At 44.4% G+C, this 14,400-nt stretch overlaps 1 protein-coding gene across 3 annotated transcripts in view; it reads right to left on the bottom strand.

Annotated features, from left to right (window-relative positions):
- Positions 1–6,043: 6,043 nt before the first annotated feature.
- DHRS3 (dehydrogenase/reductase 3) overlaps positions 6,044–14,400 on the bottom strand; it is a 29,183-nt gene continuing 20,826 nt past the window's right edge. The window contains exons 6-7 of one of the 3 annotated variants that reach the window (XR_010607426.1): positions 11,054–13,738; positions 6,044–10,938 (exon numbers count right to left, since the gene is read on the bottom strand). Coding sequence is in view for 1 of the 3 variants with exons in the window: in XM_065649874.1 (XP_065505946.1) it covers positions 13,654–13,738 (85 nt within the window). In the remaining 2 variants the exon portion in view is untranslated. Of the gene's footprint in view, positions 13,739–14,400 lie in introns of all 3 variants that reach the window. The other 2 variants (XR_010607427.1, XM_065649874.1) reach the window with 2 other exon arrangements.

Genomic DNA, 14,400 nt, shown 5'->3' with positions numbered 1-14,400 from the left:
TAAGCCTGCCCTGACACAAGGGTTTTGAGCCACAAGGTGAATGGCCAAACAGGTCTGGGAAACTTCACCAACACATCCAAAAGGGAAAAACTTTTGTGGAGAATATACATTCTGACAGATCAGACAAGCAAATTTGTCTTTAGGGAGATTATGATGTTACTTACAGCTCTGCTGAATCTGCTTAAACTGATGGAAAAGGAGTGGTCTTGCTTATGTGATGACCACTGAACTTGTCCCTGCCCAGTGGTGGTATCTGCATTTGAAACTACAGGTTATAAACTTAGCCAGCCAGAACCATAACAAAGGGAACACAACAAAACGAGAACAACAAAACAAAAGCCCCAAACAAGCAAACATAAAAAGTGACTTTGAACAGAAACCATTCTCTGACTGGGCTCACCAAACCTACAGAAATGCTCCTGTCACCGCTGAGGAGGGAGCAGCAGAGAGCAGTGCTGCCTTATGTAGATTTCAACTACTTCTTTTTATCTTTTTAAACAGCTGCATGAGAAGAAAAACTGTTTGATAAACAACTAGTAGCATCAGCAACAGACAGGCCCAGGACCTAACAGCAACCACCTATGGCATCTATGGGATAGCTGCCGCCAGCTGTTCTGCTGCAGCACAGGGCTGATCTGGATGCACATCTGGACAATGTGGTCGTGTTGGTCTGAGCTCCTGTCCTTGCTCAGCACCCAGGAATTTGGGATGCCAAGGGAGACCCTGTCAGTACTAATTTGCAGAGAATTGTCTAACGTAAACTGGGCAGTGGCTGAGAAGCTGTATGTGAACTGACATTCACGTGTAGCCCAAGAAGAACCTGACCACCTTCCCAGAGCCAAAATGAAGGGTGGAAATAACCATTCTGCATTGAGCGGAGTAGGAAGCAAAACTGAGCCAGGAAGGCTCACAGCTTCCTGAAGCCAGCGATTATCTCTAGGTTTATACAATGCTCTTTCCGTTTTAGACACAGATCTCCCAGCATTTACCATCTGAAAGTCCACTACCGGTAAAAGATTCTTAATGGGGGTCTGCGAGGACCTGTGTTTTATGGAATTTAAGCATGCACACAGAAAAATATGGGACTTAACTCCTGCAAATACTGTGCATTAGACAGCTTTTATTGGTTTCAGACCTTCCTTACCTACAATGAGTGAAAAGGAAAAAGGAAGATCAGAAGAGAACTCGAGTCTCTATTTCAAACCAGTAATTTTTAGCCTAAGAACAAGGTTGAAATGCTTTACCAGGTATTACACTTCAACAAACCTGCCACACCGCAAATCAGAAAAATGGTCTAGGAAAGCATATCAAATACTTCAGCCTCACCACTATGCACTGATTGTGGTGGAGCAACTACTTTAAAAACGGTAACTTTTAATTTGCTTGGAGCTTTCTTGGGAGAGGAGAAACTGAGAGGAAGCAGTAGGGATTTAGGAAAGGGACAACAGAACAAATTCAGCTCTTGGTTCCATACCACACCTCTGGAGCAAAGCCCATTACACCGGTGTCATGGGAGTAAGAGCCCAAGTAGGCCACATCTACTCATCAATATATATTATTAACTAAGGAAAAAAATAAGCCTAATGGTTAGCATAATGCTATGTTTTTACAACATCTGTCAGCAATTATTTGTATTTACTTGCACTGCAAAGGCAGAAGAAAAGTCAGAGAAATATAAACACCAGAATTCACTGAATTCCCACCAGTCTTGCGTTTTCCCACAAAGAATCTCTAATCATCCCTGTTTAGACACTGTCATTTGTTCCTTGCCCTCTCCAGCATGGAATTTCTTCCTGATCCTCAATGATCAGAAATGACTGGTCCTCATCCTACACCGGAACAAACCCCTCTGCAATTAGTGGTGTTAATGTCAGTTCTCTAAAGACAGCAATTAGAACTCTAATATTTCTTGGACTCAAAACAGCAAATCAAACCCCTTTCAGTTCCTGGTCTCCCCTTGGCCACGCTTTACAGCAAAAAAAGAGGCAGGGAGAGCAAGGGTTGTGCACTATTTGAGTTGTACTCCACCTGTGCAATGCAGGGTGAGGAACAGGTTAGCTGGGTGAAAAGTTCACTGCAAGCTGAGCTGTCTGTTTCTCTTGCTTAATTTATCCGATATTTGGCTAACCTTGCTCTGAACCCAGCCCCCAAGACCCCCTTCCTCTCATCCCTCCCCAGCGGGTTCATGTCAGCCAAAGACACCGCCCCTTATTCCCTTCTCCCTGACCCTGCTGAATGGAGCGGGGGCTGGGACAGAGGGCCAAGCACAGAGTGAGAGCCCTTGCACTCCGGAGATAATTATTATTTATGCTCTGAACTTCAACAGGCCTCATCCCCAGGAGCAAACAGAAAAGTTCTACAGTCAGCAACATTGCCTGATGTCATGTCCAATCTTACCAGTTCTCCCCAGGCTGAACGGCACCCACGCTGCACCCACCTCCTCTGCGCCCTGTCGCTCTTCCACGGACACGGTGCTTCCTAAGGCAGCTCATCATGGATCCTTGATCCACTCTGGCAGCCCTTGCAGCAGGACTGTCACAGAGTTCCCACTACTTTCATGATCTCCAAGATACCAGTTAGCCCAGTATGCCCATTACCTCATTTCTGCAGCTCTAGATCCTCAAAAAGATCAAAACAGACATGCTTAAAATATTGCAAAGAACAGAGCAGTAACTGCAGTAACACTGAGCATGACCAGGAAGACCCCTAGATGTTTTTTCTCCCCTCAAATCCCATTAAGTCAGTGGAATAATGGCTGGGGTAGTGAGATGTGCTCCTGCTGCTCTTTGGAGAAAAGGTTTCCCTGATCCATGGACCTTTACACATCTGTAAGCTACTCATCTGCAGAATACAGAAAAGGTTCTGCTCAGAAAGCACTGAGCAGTTTCCATTTCAGCGATAGTCTACAACGTTCCCACACATCCTTCCCCGTACCCAAAAAAGTGTGACAAGAACACCCTGAAGCTACCCTGCTGTGCGGGCAGGCAATAGCAGGGCACCAGTTTCACCTCCCAGAAAACTTAATTCAACGCCACCTCCTGACTCAACACGTCAGAGCTCCACATCAGGTGATGCAAACCACTGGAAAAACTGCCCAAGAACGTGCATTTCTGGCAGGCTTGCATTGTTTTCCTGCTGTGCTCAAGACTGCTCCCGGCACCCTCTGGGGCAGCACAAAGCACATTTGATGGCATTCCCAATGACTGGATACACCATCAGAAAACAGTGCACAGATCAAACCTGTTGTGCTTCCACTGCTCCTACTTGGACTCCCAAGAGTCAACAGACTTTATAGCCACCTGCTGGCACTCTACCTCTTGTGAGGTGGTGAGTTAGGATGTGAATAGACTCTATTAATTGAGAAGAATAAACGTTTCCTGTAACTTCATTATACTCTTTGACCTGACAAAGGACCTTACAGCCGTTCCACGGCTTTGATACACGTAAGCTGCTTGAGCTCCAGTAGAAACTCTCATAAACAGCTTATTATTATTAATAATCTGCATCATCATAGTGCCCCAAAATTCCATTACAGTATCAGTGTACACACAGAGAACAAAGTTGCTGTTCCACTGATTTGAGGGAGTGGGGGGGACACACAGACACACGCACAGACACACAGGGGCAGACACACAGCCTGACAGCTTTACAGTAAGTGGAAATTCCTTGTGGTCTAAGAATAATATTAAACTGGCTTCTCAGGATCACCAGATGACCTCGCCTTGACACATGGCTTAAATTGTCTGGAAGCAGCGCAGAGTAGTTCTGATGTGGTCACTAATTTAGTGACACCATCCATTTCAAACTTTGCCGCTCCCACAGCAAGGTCACAAAAGACCAGTTTGTAACAAAGAGTCCTTGTTATTAAAGGAATCCCAGGCTCTTATCAAAGAACAGGATCCAGCATCCCCCACCTAACCTCTGCATATTTTCAAGGCATGAAAATTGCTAAGAAGAGCCAAGCAAGGTTGTCAGGAAGATATCAAACTTCAAACTGCTACATAAGAAAACAGAGGATACACACCGAACCCTCGGCCCGCGTTGTGTAACTCTCCTAGTATCTGTATTTCCCAACAGTAGGACCAACACAGACACTCGCTTACCACTGCATCGAGATAATTAAACTACGAAAATAACAGACAACAGTAATTTCCATACAAGGAGTTCTCTGTGTAAACTTTAACAGCCTTTGTTAGAGATTTTAACACCTCCTCAAAAGCACTGAAACCATTCACAGACAGGCAAAAAGGCACAGGATCGATGCAGCAGATGTCAAAGGTGACGCATAAAATAAATCGCAGAGTTCTAGTGCTACATATCCCAGTTCTTTGCTCCTTCCATCCACCACACAGAAAAGCAAAAATACTTCAAAATCACCATGCGACAACTAGAGGCAAACTGAACCGAAATGCAGCTCGAATAGTTTACAACTTGTGGTTTAAGAATCACCTCATTAAAAAGAAAAAAAAACAGAACTCGACGCGGCGATTTCAATCATTATGGCCTATCTCAAAAAATCCAGTGTTAACAACAGAGAAGAGCTTGTGAAAACCCAGCCATTCGGAACAGCTTCCACTTCAGAAATCACAACATACAGGAGGGCCATTCACAGGTCAAGTTTAAAGGAAACCAGTGTCCTCTTTTCAACGTACGCAATTTCAAGGCTTTTGTTGTTTGTGGGGAAAAGAAACAAACAAAACACCTCCCCAGAAACCCACATTCTGAAAACGCAGGAGGGCAGCGATCGGAAATTCGGCATTTCGGTCTCTCTGGCGGGTTCTTTTGTTCCATAACTCGGAGGAAACCTCTCTCCCTTCACAAACACAAACCCTCCACTTGCAGCCACTCGGGGCTCAATCCACCTCCACCTGCTGCTTCTGTCACCAACGCCTAATCCGGATTAACTCCGACAGCAGACCCGCACACCTCAGGGGCCGGCTGATCGCCGAGAACTTCAGCTAGCGTGCTTAAAGCGAAACGGAACTCAATCAAAGCCAACGACACGAAAATCGCCCCGTCTTCCACCAGAAAACCCCTCACAAGAGGCGCCGGGCCCGGCCCCGCTCCCGCGGGCACATCGCGCCGCAGGCCGGTCGCGCTATCGCGGCGAATCGCGGTACGATACTCCCCTCAGGAGCCGACAACGAGCGCCCAGCGCTCACCCCGCGCCCTCCCCGCCAGCCAGGGCCGCTCTCTGCCCTCCAGCCCGTTCTCCCCGCCCGCCCTCCGCGGGGTCTCCGCTCACCCCGCGTCCCCCCGCAGCGCTCGGACCTACCGCTGCCCCACGACTCGGCCCCGGGGGGACGCGAGGGCTCGGAGCAGGTTGGGTTTGGGGGGGTTTTACCCGCCAAAAGGCCGCGTTTCTCCTCCCCTCAGCCGCCGCCTCGCGGCCCCTCACGGCGGCTCTGGAACGTTCTGCGGCGCGCGGGCAGCTGCTCGCGCCGCAGCGCGCCCCCTGCTGGCTGCGGCGGCCGCTAACAGCCGCCCGGCGCCCTGAGCCCCCGCCCGGGCCCAGCGCCTACGGAATCCAGGCACAGATCCGTGTATAGATCCACGTATAGAATCCATACCCTGGGCCGTGCCGCTCAGAGCCGAGGGGACGGTGACCTCGGGATGGAGGGCCGGGCGGCTCGGCGGGAGCGGGAGTTCATCCCGCTCGGAGGCAGCGTCCGACGCCGACCCTCCCGCAGGCGGGTTTGCTACCTACTGAGCAACCGAAATATTAAAAATTGCTCACATGTGGAATCTATTAGGGCATTTAGGAGGAATTCACGTTCATTGTTTCGCTTGAAATATAAAGGTTATAAAACTTAACGGCCACATGACAAGGAAACTATATGAAACACTCGGAGATTTACAGAGCAACCGTTCCGTTCTTTAGGCATGTGGGCTGAAAATCGCTTTACAACAGGCAGCGCAACCTGTGGTTTGAGCACTGAGGTTTTCTGGCAGTTTTCTTCTTTTTTTTTCCTGACCTTGCAGACTGGTATTCAGTTACCACAGCAGCTCCAAAGTAAAACAGAAACACAGCTTGTATCTTCTTTCAAGTATTTATTTCTTTTGTCCTGTTAACATCAAATCATGAAAGGAATTGTGACGATTTTGAAGAGGGGGGGGTAAAAAGAATGAAAGCAGGAGAAAGGATAAAGAATACCAACATAATGGGTTATTTCTCACAGCGTGCGCAGCGAAAATGAACAGTAAACACATACCACAGAAAAATGCAAACAAAGGCTACGTTTGCTAAAAGTTCTGAGGAAAAAAACCCATAGTCAGTGCCCCTAAGCAAACATTTCGGTGATTAAATCCTTAGAGCCTTTGCATTTCTAGGCCAATTTTGCACAGCAGATACTTTCCTCCTTCCCCCAAAACACACCTGGACAAGCCAGTGGGGGAGCAGGGGGCAGGTTTTCAAGCCTTGTTTTAAGGCACAGAAACGTTGCAGTTACGGCATTAAGAGGAAGCTGCAATCTAACGGGCCAAGTACAAGCGTGAAAACTCGATTCCAAATTTACCACCAGGGTTTGTCTATAGAGAGCGACATGATTAAGAAAGCAACGTTTCATGGGCAAATCCTGTATTTTGCTGCGCTTGTCAAACCTGGACCTCAGCAGTGGCAGCACCACCTCTGAGCTGTGGTCTGGGCTGTCACATGAAGGCTTCGGGGTGACCCTAAGGGTCACGCCGTCAGTGCAATCACATATCGTCTCATTCTGTGACACTGGGCAAGACCGTACAACTTTCTGTTTCGCCCTTGCCCTATGTAAATAACAGAATCTGAAACGCTCTGGTAGGGCAAGGTTTGCAAAGGTGTTCATCCAAATATGCTTGCCATTTTGGCACAGGAGTTTCAAATCTCCACTCAGCAGTCGGAGTGAAGAGGGAAAACATGAGCATCAGCTGAACTGAACTCTGCCCAGCAGCAAGCGCAACCTTTCAGCTGGCGCACCTGTGTTCCCAGTGCATTCAGACATTCTGCTCTTTTTCTGCACTTGCCCACTGCCCAAATTTAAGTGGCAATACAACTTCATTAATTTTCTCAAATGAACTAGGGTGAGTATGCAGCAAAACAAGCTCAAAAAATCGTAATGCCATTCCCCTGATGTCAAGAGGTCACTTTTATATTAATTAACTATTTCCAGGATCAGCACAGTGTAATTTTTTTCCCTCTGACAATCTAAGGCTATTAGAGAGGTGAATCCAGTGAAAGAAACAAAACCAAACCGTGAATATTCGCCGCTATAAGTAAAAGCAAATGCACTTTTGACAGCATCCCAGCTTAGTTCTTTTTCCTGTGAAAATGTCTATAAGCACGTTTTTGATCACAAGATTGGACTATGTCAGGAGAACGCATTGAAGTATGCATTTGCATTAATACTGTTGCCAGAAGCCATCTCACAGTGATCGTCAGACATCCTGGAGCCCCTGGAAAGCTTTCTGTGGGATTGGAAGGCATCCAGCCAGGGGAAAGCAAAGCCACCATGTCATTCGGATGGCCAGTTCCACAGGAAAACTATACATTAATGAATGGCAAACACTCAAAGCGGTAGTTATGATGAACAGCTTGCAAGCGAATCATTGGCTGAGAACCATTAAGCGTATAAAGTATTTGATAAATGAAATTTTGAAGTAAGCCTACTTAAAAATAATCCACTGAAAGAAAACAGGCTAATTTTACAGCAAGAGTCACTGATGTCGAACAGTACTGCTAACTGTAAAGATCACTAGAATACGAGTGTTCCATCCAGCCTTAAAGCCTATCTAACATAGTATGTACTTCATACTGCAAAAAGACACTTTTAGGTATCATTAGAACAATCTATTTTAATATTCCTGAATGGTAAATTATCAGAAGCTCTGCACCACATTTTCGTTATTCAGACAGACGGAACGGGTTCACGTGCTTTACTGGCTGTTTACTTCAGTACTGATCTAGAAACGCCACTAGACCTGCGGTTCAATTATTCGTCCCAGAAAGCGGGAACGTAACACTTAAACCTGCCATTTGCACTCTCTGAACTTTTCATGCATTTTCTGCTCATTTCAGCAAAACTTGTTTTCTTCTATTGCTTGATTTCTAGCTTATGATTCCCCCTTTAACCATAAGGTGATGTTCTGGTCAACCACTACCTAACAGTCCTTCCCGGCTCCAATTCAAATCCTGTACATGTTAAAAAAGAACATGCAGTTCTCAACTCCTGAGGCAGAAGGAATGCCAGCTCCTCTTGGTACATTTAATGCTTTAAAGGAAGCTAATCTCAAAGATATCTAGGGCAGTTTGCAGTGTTAATGTGTGAGAAGGTGTGGACACAGGCACGCACAGGTGAGACTGCCCGAAGGGAAGGCGCCGAGATGAATAATCTGCATCCTGCAGATTGCACAGCATTCTGGCTCAGAAACTTTCCGAGCACAGGCCTCCCCAAGAGGAACAATTGGAAGAGACAGGCAAAATGATGAAAAATGAAGGGATCAGCAAAAATCAGACCTAATATAAACCCAAGTAAAATAAACTCAGTGTGGCTCCTGCGGCTCATGCAAAAGAAGGTCTTCTCTGAGAGTTCATGTGCAAGAACTCAGTCCACTGAAGAAGACAGACAGAATAAAACTTCCTCCATTGTGTGCCATTAGGAGTCATTGGCAAAGCTGATTGAGAATATGGAGAGGTTTTAAAGGGAATTACTGAAGATTGCAATGGCTACCTAGCAGATCACATCAGAGCAAATGTAACATCTCCAGCCAGAAAGTGTCGGTGCTCCTAAATACTGGGCAGAAGAATTGGAAAGAATTAAGATTATTTTCTTGATTGATGTAAGGGAATGAGAGCTGTGAGGATAATTTGTCTGAATTAAGAAAAAAAATCATAGTTTCTTTTATCGACTTTGGATTTAGATGGAAATCACATGCCTCTATTTTCATATAACTTCAGGAATATAAAGTGGAGTCTTGCCTCTGTTTATGGTCACCACACTCCCCCTCAGACTGCATCTATCCTCTGTTTTGTTTTCTCATGTACTTACTCTTCGGTCACTCTCAAGCTCAAATTTGAGTGCTTTCTCCCTTGTTTAAAGAGAAACTGTTCTTTCCCACATTATGCAGAAAAACCAGCAAATACACTTGCTCTGATTGTTTATCTGTGTTAATATGTCACAATGCCCATAGCCAAGGTGAGCACAAGGAACCGACAAAGGTGTGAAAACAGAACTTGCCTCCTCAGAGGTCTATCCACTTTTCAGTTGGATGGATCAGCATGTTTCTGCTAAAGCACCAGCTTGAGGGATTTGTTACAGAAACAGAAGAGGGTGTTACGTTTCAGGAAAAGGTGACAGGAGCCTGGGGAACTCGCTACCTTCGCTGGTACTGGCAACATTCAAGTTGTGTCCTGTGTCTTCCATCTGTAGTCTATGGGCTGTGCTACCTCAGCCCCATCAAAACAGAGTCTGCTCTTCCCTCACACGTTACCCTGCTGATCTGACTCTCCTCCAGAATATAGAAAGGTCATTTCTGTTGAAGCCGTCAACTCCATGAAAGGATCGAGGAAAGGTTCGGAGGTGATCTCAGTAGAATAGAGGGGCAGTTTATCAGCCAGAAAAAGGTGACTGAACACCGGATAAAAGAGAATGAGTAGCAGGGAGAAGGTGAAGTCCTGGTTTTCTCCATGTCCGTCTCTAAATTAGTTGCTGAAATCTGTGAGAGATGCCCGCCACTGTCCACATCGCAAAATCTCCTTCAGAAAAGCACCCTAAGGAAGAAGATTTTGTTCACTAGAGAATGTAACTGCTGCTTGTGAGTGACAGTTCTCAGCCTCCAAACTCCAGCAGGCTGAGAAGAACACCAGGTTGAAAGATCTCAGCACCAGGGAGCTGAGAGCTACGAAGACAGTGCAGAATATTCTGATTCTCAGGGCTGTTGGTTGGTTGGTGAAAAATTCAAAAGATTACATTTGACATAATCTTGCTTTACCCCCAAATTTATGAACAAGTGCTGTCAAAAAGGTGGCTGTCACCCAGATTAAGTTTATTAAAGCCACATGAAGAAATAAAAACTAAAGAGATGATCCAAAGCCACCCTGTACTCTTTTCTCAACAGTTGCATTTCAGCTAGAGGAAAACACAAGGCCAAAATAATGTCTGCTACAAAAAGATGTGTTCTCTTTGAAATAAATGCACCCACTTATGCTCTGCTTGCATTAAATCTGTTACCGGATTTTTATGAGATTTGGCAAGTGCGATGCTATCTGTTAATATCTGAAGGTGGGAGTGTCCAGGGAGTTGCCTGAGAGGCTTGCAAGACTAGATCTGATCATATCCACCCACACTAATTAACACGTTACATAAAAGCACAACAAGTTTCTCTTTGCAAACATCAGAATCGCTTGCCCAGGCACCTTCTATGAAGAACTATAGGGATGGACTCTGTCACTTTTTAACCTCAACAGAAGGAGGGATGAGTAGGTAGGGTATAGTTCCCAGTGTCTGCGCTCACTCCTTCTCCTGTATAAAAACTATAAGGGGTCTTCTATTTCTTCATAGATTGGAGCAAGTAAAACTGGAAGAGCTCAGCTAATTTCATACGAAACTCCTGTGACCTGCTCCTACAGCTTCACCTAGCTTCCACCAGCAGGATAATAAATACATACGCTGCTTTAGATTTACTCCAGACTCTTTGTATGACATCTGGCTTCAAGATGGTGGCACTGAAAAGTGCAGTAATGACATAGGAAAACAGAAGGGAAAAAAATAATTGTGCAGTGGAAAGCAGGAGGCAGTGGAGAGAGCAGGGAAAACCAAAATTAAAATAAGTCAAAGGGCGGAAATTCCTTTGAGAAGGCCTTAGGCTTCAACAAAGCTTGTCCACATTTGCAGCACTTCAAGATTACCCAATACTAACCTTATGTGAAAAGGGACAGTAGACCTCAGCAGGCATTCCAGAGGAGCCTTTCTGTAAAAAAAAAAAAAAAAAAAAAAGCCTGCAAATGTATCCATCCAAATTTGCAAGTAACTGGATGGAGAGAGCATTCTATCTTGCAACACTCAGGAGAGAAGAAACCTCTTACCCAACTCTTCCTTACTATCTGGAAAAGCAAAGTCAATGTTTTCCTCATTCTGTTTGCCGCATACCTCTCCCCCGCTGTGACTGCTATTTGACCTGCTGGCCGCTCAGAGACCCTGAGGGAAAGAGAGAGGCAAGTTTGTGTGTGTGTGTAGGAGAGGAGTGAGATGACAGTCTCAGCTATGTTCTGACTTGTTTATGTTCATTAGAAAGAAATCAACAGCACTTAGTTTGTAAAACAACCTCTGAGGACAGGAACAGCTTTTATACAGTGCAGGGAAAGAGCAGATTCACCTAAGAGACAGGATTTGGGGATGAAAGCGGAGTTAATTTCAGTGTGTGTACTAGTTTTTACCTCACTTTTGCATTAGGATGTCATTAATCAATAGAATCTCAGCATAAAGGTTTAATTTAAGGGGACACTGTGGGGTGCCCTCTTTCACCAATTCTTTTTGCTCTTGCATCTACAAGCCTGACTGTGAGTAATGAGAAACTAAAAAAAAAGGATTAGAGTGCATAAGGGGAGGTACGTATAACCATTCTGTCCCCTCCCAAGCATCTCTTGATAAATATGGTACCTTCAGTATTCCTGGCAGAGCCTTCATTGCACTTGTGTTTTCAATGAACTGACTTTCTTCTCAAAAAACTCACAAAAAATAAAGACGAAAGTATCTATTAGGGCGGGCATCAAAATCACAGAGATCAAAGTTTTGTTTTGTCCTCTCCAGAGAGCCTCAGACATCTAGGAATTCAAAACAAAACTCCATTGTAAGAAACCTTTTGGAAGCTGGCACGGTGCTACAGCTTATATGTTCTGCAGATCCGAGAGCTCCTCAGCACACCCATGCAGGCACAAACAGTCACATCACTGCACGCGAGCAGTTGGTCTCCATTCTACACCGCGGAACCGAAGGAATATCTTGAATAGCGCTCACAGCTTTTCTGCTGTAACTCACATCTCTCTCAGGAAGTGATGCATTTTGGCATACGGGCTTTTTCCCCTTCTAAGTTTTTGTATAGAACCTCTTGTTTTATGAACAAATACTGCTTTTGCTTTCCGTAGCATGTACCATTTGAATTTGCTGAGCTTTTGACAAACGTTTAGGTAGTCAGACTTACAACTTTTGAGGTAGGGAAACACTAGAAATATCTGCTTTGCAGGTCAGGTGTACCTTGAAATTATGCAGCTTGCCCCAGGTCACACAGGACATCTATTGAAAAGCTTGAAATTCAAGTCAGGAGCCCTAAATTCACTCCTTTCACCACGTGGCGTTCCTTGAGGCACTTCATTCGAGTGTTCTCCTGTCAAGCTTGCTACTTTTCTGTATTGCAATTATATTAATTCCTCTTTTAGTAGTGTTCCAATGGGTTTCAACTACATTACTATGCCTAGTGCTGCACCCTGCATCTGGCATAGGAATGCAGTGTTGCTTTTACTAGGCTGTCAAAGAGAATATATCATTACAAAAATAAATAATGTCTCACTGCTTCTGGCCTTTCAGTCCGAGCAGTATTTGTCGCTTTTGGCTGATCAATGCCTGATTCAATCCCCCCCAAAAACAACGGGTATATTCCCACTTGAATTCAACGTGCATTTAATCAGGTCTTTGCTAACTGTGCTTCCAAACTTCACATTTCATGAGCACCACAGTACTGTCTCTTCTATTTTTAGAGCATTATTCCACTCACTTCACTGTGCAGATTGATACAATGGATTTTCCTCTGCATGGATTATGTCACTGAATATGTGTTTGTACAAGCAGCCTCTAGTTTTAATTCTAGGTTTAGTTCAACTCCAATGTGATGCTGCCTACATGCATGGCAATCTGGGATTAATGCTAAAAATATATATATATTTTATCGTAAATGAACAAAAATATTCAGAAAGACAATTAAATTTCATATATGAGTTCAGCGACAGAATCTTCCACTATTCAAACTGTCTGCTCTTCTGCCTGAGCACTCCTCTCCAGCCTTCCCAGTAAGACAGCTTTCTCGGGCCCAGCACAGTCCTTCCAGACAGAAGTCCCGGGTGGCCTTTAACAAATAAAATATCACTCCACGGTTCGCTCCTTCCCTGGTGTGAGTTGGGCATAGCTTCATCAAGAGACGTAAAGTGAAGGAAGGGAAGGAATCTTCCATTAACTGTCCATAACTTTCAGTTCTTCAAAGTATTTTGGAAGTTCTCCATTCAAAAAGCTGAAATGAAACCAGTAGCAGTTAGTAATTGCAGTTCCTCTGAAGAGAAGGGATGAAGTGTGGGGTGTGATGTGCTGCCTCTCAGCTGAGACAGCCTACAGACAATTTAGAAACAAAAATTACATCTTAAAACTATAAGTAGATTTAACAATTGAACTCTAAAGAATTAAACATCATATAAACATTTCACACTTTTTTGTTTTTCTTTCCAGAGGTCCATAGTCTACTCATTCAGTCCTGTGCAAAGGTCACGTTACTATGGATATGACCTGCAAGAAATGTGTTGCCTCAGAGCAGTGCAAGTCACATGAACAGGCGACAAGCCAAGACTGCTGATTCACAGTCCTGTCAGGATTTTCATGCTTGTGTTGGCTTCACTGAAGAACAGTCCTTGCACCATCAAGTCTATGTTCGCCCTTTGAAAGTGTTCATGCAGGTGTAGCTCCCAGAAAACTTGTGGATTTCTTCAAGTGCTGCCTGAGGGAGAATGCTGCAGGAGAAGCAGGAAGAAAATAAGCAGACCAGACAAACCTCTTTGTCTATTCTAATAAGAGGAGGTGTAAATATGTGTTATGTACACACATACGTAAGTACATAAATTCTCAAAAATCAGCTAGTGAGAGCACACAGACAAAACATGTGTCAGCATCCTGCTATGAGTAGGCCTAAAGGGAGAAACTTATATCAAGTCACTCTTTCTCTACAGAAATAGTTATCCAAAAAGGACTGTAAAAACTGTAACTTGGGAGTTACCATCATGTTTTATTCATCCCAAATGTTGTGCAGAATCTTGCACTCTGAAATAAACAAATTTAAAGTGAGTTCTCTGGTTAGCTTGCCATCTATTTGTGCCAGGCACATGGCCTCCTTATCATATGGTATGCATATAGATCTAATTTCCTGACAGCTACTGTAATGTAAAATAAATGATTAATTACAGTAAAGGCGAAGGAGAACAGCCCTTTTTCAGTCTGTAGAATTTCTGAGAACTTTTGAGAGTATCCCAAATTTTACATTTAGAGCAAAGCATTTATTGTGAATTATTTTTTCTTGTTTGACATGCAATATTGTAATTATTTTCCACAGAAATCTCACAGCCTTGTTTCAGTTCCTGACTGAAGCAGGTTTCCCAAAGGCTTTAGTGCAAACTCT

The sequence above is a fragment of the Caloenas nicobarica genome, chromosome 22, assembly GCF_036013445.1.
Source record: "Caloenas nicobarica isolate bCalNic1 chromosome 22, bCalNic1.hap1, whole genome shotgun sequence".
NCBI classification, from domain to species: Eukaryota; Metazoa; Chordata; class Aves; order Columbiformes; family Columbidae; genus Caloenas; species Caloenas nicobarica.
The sequence above is the reverse complement of the archived record's forward strand: the minus strand, read 5'-3'. Positions and strand labels throughout refer to the sequence as shown.